General features: G+C 44.0%; 1 protein-coding gene across 1 annotated transcript; it reads left to right on the top strand.

The window, feature by feature from the left end:
• Positions 1 to 2,987: 2,987 nt before the first annotated feature.
• On the top strand, positions 2,988 to 16,286 carry FKBP9 (FKBP prolyl isomerase 9). The gene is made up of 10 exons (XM_065751819.1): positions 2,988 to 3,246; positions 5,377 to 5,522; positions 5,929 to 6,118; positions 6,762 to 6,907; positions 7,821 to 8,010; positions 9,984 to 10,129; positions 11,431 to 11,617; positions 12,801 to 12,946; positions 14,335 to 14,498; positions 15,214 to 16,286. The coding sequence occupies exons 1-10, from the start codon at positions 2,993 to 2,995 to the stop codon at positions 15,394 to 15,396; spliced, it is 1,752 nt and encodes a 583-aa protein (XP_065607891.1). The 5' UTR covers positions 2,988 to 2,992; the 3' UTR covers positions 15,397 to 16,286.
• The last annotated feature ends 201 nt before the right edge of the window (positions 16,287 to 16,487 follow it).

A 16,487-nucleotide genomic window follows, 5' to 3' on the forward strand; every position in this document is an offset into this window, starting at 1 on the left:
ATTGTTATTTCCTTGCCCTTAAAAAGGCCTAGGGAACAGCACTGGATCCTTGCAGTGTATTTTAATTTGATAAAGCAGAGCCTCTGGAACATGAGGCACACAGCATCCTACGAAGGGAGACAGTGTGTAAACCCATGAATCCCAAGAACTTAATCCTCATGTCACACCTGAGAGATTCCTGAAAGATAAGTTTTTAGAGAGGGAACAGACCTTAGCTGCACTTTGTTTTTAGGTCTGGGAAGGATAATCCCTGCTGTAGGAGCAGGAGTTTCAGACATGCCTGTGCTTATCCTCTGCTCACCCTGCGTTAGTCAGCACTGTACTTTGAGCTGGCTGCGGGACAGGTGGTCTGATAATGCCCTGTGTCCCCCAGAATGCCTGCAGGAAAGCTGAGTTACTGCTCAAACTAACTGATGTACAAACAGGTCTTCCCTTTCTGTGTATGCTTATGCTTTGCTAAAGAAGTGAGCTGCTAAAAACTAATTTCTGAGAAAAATACCCTGTACTTTTGGTGTTCTGCTGCCATTGTGTTACCTGAATAAATGAGGACAGAAAGCAGCCACATCCATCTGGCTGAGCACTACCTGAATCTCTCTATGCCCACAATAGGATGGACAGTGTTATGGTTTTATGATTTTTGGCTAATGCTCTTGGGTTAGTGGTTAGGAGCCAGTATTCTCACCCACACGACCAGGGTTCAATTCCCGGACAGAAATACACAGGATGCAGCTGGAGCATTAATTCTTTAACTCCCAATACACCACATGATGTTATGATGTGGAATATCAATAACACAACAAAAATCATAAAGCCATAACAGACAGGAAGCTCCCCTTTGCATCAGTACGCCCTGCTGTAACATACAGCTGTCCTGAGGCAGTGGTAGCAACATCAGAGATGGAGAACCCTTACTGACACAGCTTATGAGTAATGAGATCAAAACTGAGTATAAACTGAGTCCAAAGAATTGTTTTAAGTTCATAGAACTTAAATAAATGGGCATAAATAAAGAATGTGTCACTGGTTGGCAAAAAGAATTGACAATTGTAGGGCTTATCTTCATGTTGGTTGTGTCAACATGCTTTAGTGGTTCTTAAGAAAATAAAGCATACAATAATGGCCCAACATCAACACGGGCCGTTCACACCTCAGCAGTTGCCAGATAATCTAAGCAGTCTGTTCAAAGAGTGTCTCAGAGGTCTGATTTAGAATCATAGGAACACAGAATTGTAAAGACCACTATGATCAGGTAGCCTAACTGTCAGCCCATCACCAGCATGTGCACTATGCCCCTCACTGCTACATCTATATGGTTCTTGAACACTTCCAGAGACAATGACTCCACTATCTTCACGGGCAGCCTGATCCAATTCTTGACCACTTTCTGAGCAGAAACTTTTCCTAATATCCAACCTGGACCTCCCCTGGCCATCACCTCTTGTCCTATCACTAATTACTTGGGAGAAGAGGCTGACCCCCAGGTCCTTTCAGGGAATCATAGAGAGCAAACATGCAGGATTGTTGTTGGGATGTAGATGTGATGGTAACCACAAACTTGGTTATCTTGGTTATCTTACGTATGTCCACATCCCTGTGGGTGCTGTCAAACAACTGTGTGTTAGATGCATGCAGCCAGGCCCACGGACCCTCCCAGCTGAGGTGCTCAGGCATTTGCTGCCACAGCAGGGCAAGCAAGGTGCTTGCCCCCCTCTACTCTGCCTTTGTAACGTAGTCTGGAGAACTGTATCCAAGCCTAGGGTAGAGGAAGGATGTGGAGCTGTTGGAGCAGGTCCATAGAAGGGCCATGAAGATGATCAGAGAGCTGTAGCACCTCTCCTGTGAAGAAAAACAGAGGGAATCAGTCTCCCAGCCTGGAAAAGAGAAGGCTCTGGGGAGACCTCATTGTACTTGAAAGGAGTTTGTCAACAGGAGTGGGGAGACCAACCTTTTATGCAGGCAACCAGTGATAAGTCAAGAGGAAATGACTTCAAATTAAAAGAGGGAAGATTTAGGTTAGATGTTAGGAAGAAATTGTTCTCTCAGAGGGTGGTGAGGCACCATCACAGGCTGCCCAGAGTGGCTGTGGATGCTTCATCTCTGGGGACATTCAAGGCCAGGCTGGATGGGGCACTGGGTAGCCTGATCTAGTGCGTGGCAGCCCTGCTCATGGCAAGGGGTTGGAAATGTACAGTTTTCACGGTCCCTTTCAACCCAAACCATGGTTCTGTTTCAGTAGTTTCTTCTCCAAGTGCTTCATGCACATACCAGTGGTGCTTGCTTCATCCAGGATCAGCAACAGCATCTCATCAAAGGTGTTTTTTCAGCAAATGACGTTCTTCTGCGCACCTGCATTCCAACCAGTGACCCCAGAAGGGTCAGGCCACGATGTTCATTATTATTTTTTTTCTTTCAAACAAAAAAAAAGAAAAAAGAAAAGAAAAAAAAAAGTTATTTTACTTGCTTAGAGCTAGGGCTGGGTGCTTAGCTTTTCCACTGGGACTGGTTAGGGGAACTGAGGAGAAACCTATGTTCTGTCTGCTTGCAGGACCGGAGAGAGAGGGAAAACGGATGCTGGGATGACTTGAACGCACATTTCTTTCGGTCCATTGCCGCTCGTGAGCTCGTTTTTCTGCGTCACTCGCAAGGCTCACGTGGCAGAGTGCTCTGAGTACCTGTACCTTTGGAGGTCTGATGCAGGAGGCGATTCCGATCGCCTCCAAAGCCGCCCCTCCGTGACGGGACGCAGCGGGGCGTGGCGGGACGGCCCCGGGCAGCGCCACGTCGCTCCGGGGGCACCGCGCCGCACCCCCCGTCCCCAAAGCGGGGCCGCGCCCCGCCCCGGGTGGGAGCATTGTGGGGAAAAGGGGCCGGAGGCGCCGCATCCACGTTTGCAAGTTCTGCCGCGGCGGGAGGAGGAGCGGAGCGGAGCGGGGCGGGAGCGGCCGGCAGCCTTCCCTCCGCCGTGCGCGCCGCTGCCCCCTCGCCGCCCTCCATGGCGGGGCCGGCGGCCGTGCAGCGGCGGGGCGCGGGCTGCGGGGCGCTGCTGCTGCTGCCGGCGCTGCTGGTGAGCTGGGCTGCCTGCCAGGCTCCGCCGGTGCCCGCCGCACAGCCGCCATGGGACGGCGCCGACGTCCACGTCGAGCGGCGCTTCGTGCCCGAGCGCTGCCCGCGGGCCGTGCGGCGCGGCGACTTCGTGCGCTACCACTACCTCGGCTCCTTCCCCGACGGCACCCGCTTCGACTCCAGGTCGGCGTGCGGCCCCGGGGCCGGGAGGGAGGCGGGGGATGCCGCAGGAGGGGCCCGTCGTGGTCGTCGGGTGGGTGTCCCGCGTGGGGCGGGGTTGCGCTGACCGTGTCTGTGCAGGGGGAAGGAAGGCTGGAGGGCTGCGGTCCGGAGAGGGGGCACCGCTGCGGTCCCGCTTTGGGTACACCCTGCTGCCCGAGGGGCTCCGGGGCCGTCGGGATGTGCTGGTGGGAAGCAGTGTCCCCGTCACGGAGCCCAGGGATTTCCTGCCTGCTTCCTTCCGCTCCTTTCCTCCGGCTTTTTGAGGCTCAACCCTGTAAAGCTTTCGGAGTCATCGTGCCTAGAAACACGGGAGCGGTGCTTGCTCAGAAATATTTGTTGTTACCCTTGAGTCAGCGCGAACTACCTCCAGCGAAACGCCTTGCCGCCTTTCTCCTGTTTTGTTGGGATCAGAAAGCCTAAACAGTGGGATCAGGAGACCGAGAGGGACACGAGTACTGCTCTCTGCCTGTTTGCTTCTCTGTAACATCGACAGTCTTCCCCGTGCCCCGGGGAAATCACGCAGAGGGAGGTCCTGTGGGGCTCCCAGTGCGGTGCTGGATGGCTGTGCATGAGGGCGGTGTGCTCCCCACTCACTTGAAAATGCGTGCCACTGTGGGAAGCAGCCACGTGTTCAGAGATGTGTTCCTGCTGGATCCACAGACATCCTTGCTCTGCCCACTCATGTGCTGAGGTGTGCTTGCAGAGCTCTGCACTGCGCTGTGCACCTGGGCCCCATGGCTGAGAGTGTGCTTGTGGAGCACAGAGTTACTGGCAGAGCTTCATTCCAAGTTAGTGGTGGTGTGGGTGTGAATTGTGTGGGGTTGGACTGGGTTGAAAATGTCTTTGGGCCTTAAGCTTCCTGTCCTATGCAGATGCTCCCAAGCAGTAATACTGCTCCTCTTGCCAACACACTACTCCCAGCTCTCCCCGTGTTAGCTGTTTCATGTAATTAACTTATACACCTCTATATTCATTCTTGTTTCCTGCCCACATGAACGTTTTTATTTCCACAGCTGCAAAATGTTTTGAGTTTTTAAGCTCAAATTTAGTTGTCTGTGGATATGCTGTGTGGTGAGTTCTGCTGATAGAAACCAATGTTGCTGAGCTGTAAGGGATCTGCCAAGTCAGTTATTTCTGCTTTGTTCAGCTCCTCCTCAGCACCAATGGTTTCTTAATTGCAGGTTTATTTTTGTCAAAAATAATAAAAGAAAACCCACAGAAGAAGAACAAAAAACTGTTTGGTTTTAAGTTCATCCCAAGCACAGTGCCACGCTTTATCGGGAGCTTATTTAAATACTTTCCATCCTTGCGGGTGAGCAGAGAGTATCTGTGGAACAGAAAATGAGAGCTGCCTATAGAGGGCTCTCTGTTCTCAGGGAAGTGATTGGCAGGAAGCTGAGAGCTCCCAGTGAACCATCGGAGGGGCTGCTGGGACCTCAGTCTGTTGTGTGAGTGACACAGGCATCCTCGAGGGAGGGTTTGACATCATTTCCCCTGCAGTATGGCAGTGCTGGCTATCTGAAAAAAAAAATGGTGGTAACTCAGATCCAGCAGAACGGTGTGGTGTGGGGGCTTGGGGCAGCAGCAGGACCAACTGGTGTTGGTGCTATGCTGTGCCAACACTGCTTTCAGGTCTGTGTGGAAGGCTTTCTTCAACATTCAGAGCAATTTCTTTCATCTTTTGAGTGTTTCTGTCTTCTTGCAGTGGAAGATCTCGTAATCAAATGGACTGATTTTCGATCTGGCCAACTTGCTGTTCAAAGCTCAGCTCTAGTTTTTACTGTTTATTCAAATCTAAGTGAAATGAGAAGAAGATAGTTAACTGATGGGCAAAACTCACAGTTGAGACTCAAAGGCAACTTATTCTCTTTCCTCTGCTCTAGAAGCCACCAAGCATGATGTCTCATGTTGCAAAGCTTGCCAGTCTCGTGTAGTGTTTTTTAATGCTGATTGCCAGTGTTGGTATGATAGCCTCTCGATAACCTTGGCCTAACAGTCAAAGTGGGGACTGAGTACAGGTAACCCCTCAAAAAACAGCAGAAGAATCGTCAAACAAACCACTAACCTTTTTCCCTGCTTTTCCCCTCACAGCTATGACAGGGGATCCACGTTTAACGTGTTTGTGGGAAAAGGTCAGCTTATTGCTGGGATGGACAAGGCCCTGGTTGGCATGTGCGTGAACGAGCGGCGCTTTGTGACAATTCCCCCCAAGCTCGCCTATGGAAGTGAAGGCGTGTGTAAGTACAGTGTGCTGAAGGACCTTCAGGGTGCTTGCCATGCTAGCTAGAGACAGCTATTTATTTGCATCTACTGTTTCGTTAAATGCTTTTTGTGTTTTGCCATTGCCAATTTGCACCAGGTCTTGTCAGTGACTAAAGCAGCTTTGCTTGTGGTCTTACAGGAATAACAAATGCCACATAAGGTCGTTTGGGCTGATGGACATACGTGGCAGCAGTTTGTGCTTTCAGATTCTCCTCCCCTTATGCAACTGCAGAAGTGTTAAGGAACAGAGAGATACAAACCCACAAATGAAGAAGCCGTGCACTGCAGATTGTTTAGGGAGTGTGCAGATTGATTCCCTTTTTGATTGCCTCTCTTTAGAAAACGGGAGATGAACTCCATCGTGTTGTTCTGCTTTTGCAGCTGGTGTGATACCGCCCAATGCTGTGCTCCATTTTGATGTGCTTCTGGTAGATCTTTGGAATTCTGAAGATGAAGTGCAGGTTGAGACTTACTTCAAGCCTGAGAAGTGTGCTCGGAAGGTCCAGGTGTCCGACTTCGTACGATACCATTACAATGGGACCTTCTTAGATGGGACTCTCTTTGATTCCAGGTGTGCAGCTGGATTGTGTGTGTATTTTAGTGGGTGTCTGAATCAGTCACGTGAAACCATCTTCTTCTCCCACTCTGTTGGTAAAGCAATTAGTGTTATCTGACCAGAAACACAGGCAGTTTTCCCAAGAAATTAAAGCAAGCATCATATAAAAATAATTTATTCAGTGTCTGTGGGACAGCAGTACTGACTCAGACCAATAAAACATACAGCTGTATAATTTCTGCACGGGTATTAGCATCCTGCATCTATAATAATGCCTGCTGCAGTCAGCTAATAGTTTTATCACTACTGCAGGATAGCTATTGGTGTTACATGCAAGCTTTAAAAGTGAAGCAGGCAGAGATCTAAAAGAAATTGAGCTATAAACACTTCTATATTGAGATTTTAAATTCACAGCATACCTCCTTCATTAAAGTCCTGTGGAAAATGATTCTTTAATAGCAGCTGCCATTCTGTTTGTAAGTAAGTTTTCAAAACCTCTGCTAGGTTACCGAGATAGCTAAGGGTTCTGGAGAATGCTAGGCAGCAAGACCTTGGTACGTGTATCATGCTTAGTGTCTGGCTGCTGGGGATTAATACTGTTCCTGCCTGCAGCTCTGAATTGTTTGTTGTTTTTTCTTGTTTTGTTTTGTATTTTTAGCCATAACCGGATGAGAACTTATGATACTTATGTGGGGATTGGATGGCTGATTCCTGGAATGGATCAGGGTCTCTTGGGAATGTGCGTAGGGGAGAAGCGCATTATCACGATACCACCTTTCCTGGCATACGGAGAAGAAGGAGATGGTAAAAGTTGTTCCTTTTGTGTTTTTTTTTTTCATCCAAGCCATCTATATTCTAAAGCAAACCTGAGCTTCGTATATTTTAAGTTCATGGTCAACGTGACTACCTATATCAGACAAAGGGAAAAAAGGGATGGAAAGAAAGGATGAAAATGTATTATGTGTGGGATGTAACTGATTATAAAATACACAATTATTTTTTAACGTGAGCAGTACATTGTTTAGTTGATGTATTGTTGGTACAAATTGTAATCTTTACATACTGAAGAGAATATCACTTATAGTGTAATCATGGCTACAAAAAGTAGAAGTCAGGTGACTGCACAGTTTTTTTCAATCACTGCCACAGAGAGCAGAAAACAGAAATACACAGGCTGTGTTACAACATTTTGACAAGATCTTGAGCTCACTTATCTCAGTCTAAACAATCCACAGTGTAATTTGTGTGTTGTTGGAGGGGTATTTTTTTCCTGAGAGCACCTCTCAGGAAGTAGTTTATCCATCTACTTCCATCATGCAGGCTCCTGTTCTGGTGTTAACAAGAGAGGAAGAGCAGTTACACTATATCTGTATTTTGACAGATATTTTAGGCACTTTCTTAAAGTGTGTTGGAAATAGTGGTGGCTTAAAACATGGAACTCAGATTGGAGTTGGTGGCATACAGAGACCAAGGTGAGCATTACTAAAGAGACTTGTTTTTGATAAGGCAGTGCCATCACTATAGGAACAGCAGGAAGTAATGGAATGGGAGAATTAAGTGACAAACTCACCTACTGAATGACTGACCAGAAGCAGGTTATGCTGATCTATTATAGAAGAAGTGCCTGATTTGGCAGTACTTTTCTTCAGCAAGAGCTCTTAAGCTCCCTGTTGAACATGTGCTCTGTCCTACCAGTTTTCTGCTCTTCCATTTTCAGGTAAGGAGATCCCTGGCCAAGCTTCTCTTGTCTTTGACGTGGTTTTGCTAGATCTCCATAACCCCAAAGATGGTATTACTATTGAGAACCAGCTTGTGCCGGAATCTTGTGAGCGAAGAACCCAAACAGGAGATTTCATCCGATACCATTACAATGGCACGCTTTTGGATGGCACATTGTTTGACTCCAGGTGACCAAACTGTTTAGCACCACAGATCCCATTTCTGACTTGGTTTGCCTATCTTCTTCATAATATACCTACGTGGAACTCTTTGCTATTACTTCCTTTCTGAAAATTATGAATGGAGTTGGAGTCTTCTTGTATTAAGAAAAACAAAACACTGTTAGAGCTCCTTCCAAAATCAGATGACAGAGGGCTGTTTTGTATTTTGGCAGTATCAGGGTCACCATCTAGGGGTTGTGATCCATCTGGTGAAGCTCTGCATGCTTCACACGTGAGCTCTTGAATTGTCTTTGCTCCATTGAGTTTACATGCCAAGTAGATAATGCAACCGAAGAGAGAGAAAATAAATATGATTCCTATTTTATTTTTTATGTCCTGAGAATTGTGGGTCAGTGGTCTTGTGGCTAGTTGGAGGTTAATATCTGAAGCCTTTCTTCTCTACTTGAAAGCTGTCTATGTTTTAAAGGCTAGTGCTTTTCAAGACACAATTTATCAGCATGGTTTATGTGATAGAAGGAAGAAATTTAATTGTTACTTCATATTCAAAGCGCTCTGGGTACATTAGTACCTTGTACAGGATTGTATGATGAATAATACCCTTTGTAACTTACTGGGACATTATTTTCTTCGTTTTTAATGAGCAGTATATTACTTTCCTTCTCCAGCTTTCAGAACATCTTATAAGAACTTGCAAGTTAAGAACTTCTAGCTTATCCACAGTGCACCTGGCCAGAATGTCTCTTTTTTTCTCTTTCCCCCAGAAGTAAATGGGTATTGTCTTTTCTGTAGTGATTAAACAATTGATTAAAATAGTTGTAGTATTTTTACCAGGGTGTTTGTCAATAATTAGTAATAAACACTTTGTAGATGGCTGTTAAAATGTTCTAAAGAGCTGTTAATTGTTATTATCTTTATTCAGATGTCATATCCTGGCTTCCTGCAGAATTTACAAGAAAGGGTATGTCTTACAAGCCTAGGAAGACACAGAGCAGCTGAAAATGTTGAGTGAAAGCCTTGGAGTTGGCCAGGAAAAAAGTGTCACTAGTACAGGGAGCATGCCAAAAGCTCAGCTAATGGCTGGGATCAAGCTCTCTAATAATCTTTTCATTCATTTCTTTCTCTGCAATATTCAACTGCAGAACAGAACCTGGGAAACTCAGCCAGATCTGCCCGGACTTAGAGCAGTTCAACAAGCCCCTGAATTAACTAAGGTTCTGGGCTCATCTCCTTCTACACCAGAGTTACCTCGTAAAGTTGAATTAAAACCTTTCTGCCTTCCTTTCTTTGTGTTGTGTCTTCATGTAACATGCCTCGAAGGAAGGCAGAAGACAGACACATCCTACCAGTAATCATCATCTGTTGTTGTAGGCTTGTTTCACTCTTACCCTAGGTGCCGAAGCATATTCTTAAACCAACGTTTATGCTATTTGGATAGTTAAGAAGGGAGGGATAGTGTTGATGCTGTCTTGTTGTCATGACTCATTTTAATGCTGCGCATCCCAGGAGAACTTATTTATTCTACCTCCTGCCCATAGCAGTTCAACAGCATAGCTGTGGTTGCAACATGAGATTGGTGTCGCACAAAAATGAGCCTAAAATGTATCTTGCTAAGCCCTTAGAAAAATAGGGCTAAGGCAGGGGAAAATTTAAAGGTGAAAACCTTTTTTTTCAGCAACTTAAACTCAATCAATGCCCTATTGTAATGAAGTACAGACATAGGTGAGATTTTTTTCAGTATACAGTAGGGATGCATTTGCAAACATGCCAGGGTCCCACTATTGGCTAATGAATGACATATATGCATCACTGACTCATGAAACTCGGTGGCCTACATTCATGATGATTGCATTGTCTCTCTCTGGTGATGGTTAATGACCACGTGTTTGACCTAACTGGTTTAAGAATAGTGTTGCAAAACTGCAAGTTTCTGTGCTCTCTTGATCACCTGCCATGGCTGAAAAGCAAATACTTTTCCACAGCTACTCGCGAAATCGTACATATGACACCTACGTGGGGAAGGGTTATGTGATTGCTGGGATGGATGAAGGTTTGCTAGGTGTATGCACTGGCGAAAGGAGAAGAATAATAATCCCTCCCCATCTCGGGTATGGAGAAGAAGGAAGAGGTGAGATTGACTTTTCATTTGAGATTTCTGTAATGAACGATGTTTTCTTTGCTGCTCAGTACAGTTGTGTGTAGTTAAGATATATGAAGTGTTTTGTTCCAACATTATGGCGTTCAGAAGGCATATAAATTAGTTCATTAATTTGTGGGCACACAACTGACAGGATAACACCCAGAACGTGCAAAATTATTTTAATTACCCAATAGGTAGGACAATAGGAACGCAGGACAATCTCTCATGTAACTGGTGACCTGAAATCATTTGGATAATTAATGTTTCAGGCAGATTGGTACTTGGTGACCTGAAATCATTCGGATAATCAGTGTTTCAGACAGACTGGTCCTCGGGTGCCAGGAACACTGCAGAGTCAGATTCCTTCCTGTGTGTCTTAACAAGTGCTGTGTGCTAAAGGAATTAACTGTGTTAAGTTTTCTTCCCCATTCCTTCCACAGCCACAGGTTTTGTGGACTCCTAAGCCGCCTCTGTAAACAGTGGATGCATGTAACAGCAAAGTATCTGTGTATGTATAACATACAATTAAAATTCTTTTGGGAAGACTTACTCGTACTAAAAGGATTGGTGTGAGAGGTTGAATATGATAATCCTTCTAGCCAATCACAGTTTTGTGTCTGCTATTTTAAAAGGTACCTCCGGGGTTGATGTTTGGAAAAACTGACTGAGAATCTTCTCTCTCTTCTCTGAATGCAGATTCTGGGCTGTTGATTTGGGAATTAGGCTTCTTACGAAAAAAAAAAAAACAACCCCAAAACCTCGTTGCTGGCTCTAGATGTGCCTGGCATTGCTGGCAGTGAAATTATACATTATCTTGGGAAGAGGGGGAAGAAGTTGCTTGCTATCAGGGCATTAGGAAAACGTAACCTTTAAGACACAAAGGCATTCCATGAAGCATGTGAAATCCTATGAGAATTCTGATGATCATTAATGAGTTGTTGCGTGAAACAAAAACAAGTCTCATTTAAGGTGGTCACAGGAAATACATGCTTATTTCTTCATTTCTGAGTGGTCTTCTGATTCAGAATAATGGGTATTCTTTTCCTTCATCGTGGAACTGAGTGCAAACTCAGGGCTTTTCTACTGGTTCTCTTTCCTACATTGGATGAAACTTGCATCTGTTGTTTGTAAAGGAGATGTAATCCTTTACTTCTGAACACAAATTGCAAAATGACTCAGTAGTGGTTGTAGAGGGAATTAATATTCCTACTGGGTGCAGGACCTGGTCATCGTGATTTTTTGGGTACCGTTTCTTTTCCTACTACTTGCCTAATTTGCTTTGCATCTAGGAAAGATTCCTGGGTCTGCAGTGCTTGTCTTTGACATCCATGTGGCTGATTTCCACAACCCCTCTGATTCAGTCAGCATTACTGTTAACTACAAACCTTCCAACTGTAGCCTACTGAGTAAGAAGGGAGATTACTTGAAGTATCACTACAATGCTTCGCTCCTGGATGGCACTCTGCTAGTCTCAACGTAAGTATATTACCCATTAAAGTAATTGGCCCTGGCAGCGGTGAAGGCAGAGTGAATAGCCTGGAAAGCTGTTACACAGATTGTATTTTTACGTCTGCCTCCCTAAGATGTATAGGAGGAGGAATGGAGTCTGTCATAGTGAGAGAACCAGGAACAAAGAGGGTGTAGGAATATGAGGTTGTGTTAAAGCTTGCTTAAGGGTGTTGTGCAGTAGTCATCATCATGTCTGTACCACACATGGGTGCTGGCTTTCCTTACTGCAACTACTGTTGCAATAAGTGTCAGCATGGAGAGATTATCATCAGGTTATTGCTGGATTATAATGTTCCTCCTTCCTGTTGACAGTAGGTTTATGAGGATAGCAGAGACCGTTCCAGTCTCTCATATACAACTAAAGTAAGCACACAGCGCTGTTTGTTGCAGTTTCAGTAGTTTTGCTAGCTTGTTTCTGCTGTCTTTTGGATAGCATTAGTCATCTCAATGGTATTTTATTTTTGGAAGGGAAGTTGGAAAAAGCTATTTTTAAACAGGTTATAATTACTATAGGAAGTCACGCAGAGTTTTCACAGTTCACACAATGGCTTGGAGGGCTAAAAAGCTGGCTTATGTTGAAGCACGTGATGTTATGCTGTAGTCAGGTATGTATGGAAGTATCACCGTGCATACAGAACCTCTTTTATGTGACAGAAGTGCACAATTCTCATTTCGTGGCACGAGCCAAGGGATGTCGAGACTGTCTTATCAGAGCAGTTCATAGGACATCAAAGATTGTGAGTCCTAACAATTCTAATTTTAAGATGAGCCTGCTATTCATTGAATAGTTTTCTTTGCAAATAACACTGTTGTACAAACGTGTCCTGCAGTGGTAAAGTCGAGCCAAATAACCAAAAGAGTCTGACGGAACAGAGGATCCTGCTGATGTGGTGCATGCAATGTAATAAGTCTTAACACAGCAAGCTTCTTTTGGTGTTACAATATATGCTTATCTTTTGGGTTATCTCTTGGTAATTTCTAATTTTAGGAATGAGCGACATGCAACAAAGCATTATTCGAAGAACCATCAGCTTAAATAGCAGTAATAACACTAACTAGGAACTGCTACTTCTTTGGTAGTTCTGAATAATAGAAATTCTCTGCAGTATGTTGATTTTTTTATGTTCTTTTCCTTCCCCCCTTGCTCCAGACACAGTCTTGGCAAGACCTACAACATAGTTCTGGGATCCGGGCAGGTGGTGATAGGGATGGACATGGGCCTTCAAGATATGTGTGTTGGAGAGCGACGGACGGTGGTTATACCACCCCATCTTGGTTATGGAGAAGATGGAGTGGGTAAGTAAGTGAAACACATTACACATCCACTTAGGATCTCTGGAGCATCTATGCAGGTTTTGCTACTGGCTGTGCGGTAGGATATAGGGTGAGTATCTCTTAGCTGCTTGAACACGATTTCTTTGATTTTTTTCCCAGTACAAAGATAACACATGCTCCAGTAATGTTACTTTGCCAGAATGGAAAGCTCCAGTCCCTCTGGTGTTGCAGAGGGATGTAAACACTGTTCTCACTGATAGGGAATGGGTGCTCACTTGTGGACAAAAAACATCTGAAGGGGACTGTTCAGTGTTAATGTGTTAGAAAATACAATGAAAATTCAAAATTCAGAAACCACATAATCTGAATGCAGAATGTGCAACAATTTTTTGCTGCTGTTGAAACCCCAGCAGTAAAACATGCAAGGCATTTTGGTGTATCCCTGTTTCAGGCCATTAAGGCTTATCAGTTTTGAATGAAAGGGACAGCAGTAATTAGGAAGAACAATGTAGAAGTGACAAGAACTTCTACAGTTACAGAACTGAAGGAAAGGAGTCTAACCAGGAAATGCCCAGGAGCAAAAAGCTCTGGTTTAATACAGAGGCAGTTGCATAAGTAGCTATGCTCTTTGAATGCCTCCAGAACAGTTTGTATTTTATAAAAGCTGTCAGGCTTCAAATGTTAGGCTTAATGGAGAATTAAGTTGTGAAAAGTGATAAAGAGGCTTTTTTACTTGTACCTGGTTTCCATAAGAATTATGAAGAAATAGGAGTATTATAAATACATGACATTATATACTACTCTATAAAATTATGTTGTTATATATAATAAATTGGAAAATGCCTTGTAAAATGGAAAAAAAATCTGCTGTGTTAAAAACCCATTATGAATATACCAGTGGTAGGTAGTTGGCATCATACTAATTGTGTTTGATATCCATGTTTGAAACATTATGTGACCATCAGTGGTTTGATATGTGCCCACAGATCTGAAGAGCTTGTTCTTGTTGCTGCTGGAAAAAACTTAGAGATGACTTCAGTTTGCTTTTTCAAGGATAAATTAAACTCCTATGGTTTAACTGAGGCATTATGAGCTGTTACAACATGGTAGTCAGTACGTGTGTGTATGTGAGTGTGTCAGTAACAACTCGATATGCAGTGTATTGGTAAGATCAAGTAATTCCCACAATACTTACTTTTTAATTAAGAAAATGTGGACACAGTTTTATTCTGAATCCTTCCTTCATTTTACATTCACCTCTGCTGAGCAGGAAGGTGTGGTGGGCTTGGAATCCCAGGGCTTGGAGATCACAGTAGAAAAGAACCCATTGGAGCTGGAAGAGAAATGTAATTGCATATTAAAAGCAAATATACTTTTCATATGCCTCTCTTTGCCATTTGTTGTGACAGAAGGAGAAGTGCCTGGTAGTGCTGTGTTAGTTTTTGACATTGAACTGCTGGAGCTGGTGTCTGGCTTGCCTGAAGGATACATGTTTGTATGGAATGGTGAAGTCTCTCCCAATCTTTTTGAAGAAATAGACCAGAATCATGACGGAGAGGTTCTTTTGGAAGAGGTAAGCTAAGGCGTTGAAAACACTTCCAGTGGTTTTCTCCTGCTGCCATCACCAAGGTGCTCAGATATGGAAGAATGGGGGCTTGCTTTGCTTTGCTTTGCTTGTCTTTTTTCACATCATAAGTGTTTTCAAGGTAACAGGAAGCCGTCGTGTCTATTAAAATATTGGTTATTTAGTTCTAGAAAGAGAAGTGAGAAAAAAAATTACAGGAATAGTCACACTACTTAAGACTGTGTACTATTGTCTCCTGTGGTCAATGTCAGATCTTTAAGGAGCAGGTCTAAGAGGCAAAGTATTCAACCATCCTTCACTGATATTTCGACTCTCATTTCTGTTTCATTCTTCTCTCATGTGCACAATCTTTTAAGCTGCAGGTAGAAGCTTGTTTTATGATACAAACTTCTTGTGTCAGCGTGTAGAATTAGACACCCTCTCTCCATACAGAATGGTTCCAAAGTTGTTCTTTTTGTTCAACTCACCTTTCCTAAGTTCTAGAAGGAAAAAAAAACAACATCCAAAATGATGAGAAATAACTTCTCTTCTTATGGGTCCAGAGCTCACTGGAGTAAGTGAAGGAATTCCTTTTTGAGCTCCACATAGTACAATTTAATCTCCTGTGTCTGTCCTAATTAGTCTAATTTAAGTTGTAAGATTTATCTCATCACTTCTAAATGTTTGTTCTAAGCGAGCTGTTTTCTCCTCCTTTCCCACACAGTTTTCGGAGTACATTCAAGCTCAGGTCGATTCTGGTAAAGGAAAACTAGCTCCTGGTTTTGATTTTGAGAAGATTGTCAAAAATATGTTCACCAATCAGGACCGGGATGGAAATGGTAAAGTCACCGCCGAAGAATTCAAGCTGAAAGACCAAGAGGCCAAAGAGGGGCACGATGAACTGTAAAGCTGAAAGGAATGGAGGGTACCGAGCTGGCCTACTCTTAGGACGTGTGTACTGGGAGGGGTTTAAGCAAGCATGTTCCTGTAAGGTTAGTGCTCAGCCTGTGTGTGCCCACTGTGTGCTGAGCAGGCTGTTGAAACAGGAGGAGATTTTCAGTTGGACTTGTTAGGTGTATGTAAAAATAAAAAGCAGTCTTAAGTGCCTTAAGAGAGGGTGTGTAACCTGATAAAGAGCGTACTGCCAAACATGGCATCGTGAAGCATGCGGTCTGTTTTCAGCTTAAAGATTAGAAGTCACCGTGGATCAACACAGAGTTTCTTGGATGGGTGGCGGGGAGATACTTACAGAGTGCTTTTAAAAGAATTGTTAAGAAACACGGCATACCTGAGATATTTCTGCAGGAGAAGAAACCAGAAAATAATCCCCATGAAAATAACAAAAAAATTGTCAGTAGTTGATCCCGTTTCCTTTCCGAAATGGGATCATTTCTCTCCAGTAACAGAACAAACTCAGAGGAATATTTGCCCGTGGGAGCTCTTGATTTGCAAATTGCAGAACACATAAACGATTACCGTGCCATTGCAAAAGTTCCTAAGCTGTGAATTGAGCAGGCCTAGAACTGTATCCACGTGTGTGGGGTGGGTTATTGCTTCACAAAATGAGTTTGCCACCCTCTGAGCGTATTTAATAACTTTGACTCTTCTTGCTGGCCTGTTAAAAACAGTGCTCACTGTTTTAGGGGGTGATTCCCAACCATTTAGAGTGGCAACTTTATTTATAGTTCTGTTAGACTTTAAATGTTAGTATTATGGGATGCAAAGAGTGTCATAAATATTGGATACAATTGGTTCTGTGTTGGGTTTCTGCCTCCTATTTTGGGAATTGTTAGGCTAAGGAGCAGCAGAGCAGCCTGGCGTGCCGAGCAAACAAAAAGACAGTGACAAAATCAAGGAACAGACCCCATTGTTTACACCTGCAAATGTTCTGGTGTATCCCTCGATACCACATGAGTCCTGGGAGTGCTGTTTAGATTGTGAACTTTTAATACAATCAGCCATGAAAGCTCTAAGCATAGCTATAAGCTGTTTAATAGA

The sequence above is a fragment of the Cyrtonyx montezumae genome, unplaced genomic scaffold (genome assembly GCF_038088225.1).
Source record: "Cyrtonyx montezumae isolate F1298 unplaced genomic scaffold, pur_monq_1.0 scaffold_8, whole genome shotgun sequence".
Lineage (NCBI taxonomy): Eukaryota > Metazoa > Chordata > Aves > Galliformes > Odontophoridae > Cyrtonyx > Cyrtonyx montezumae.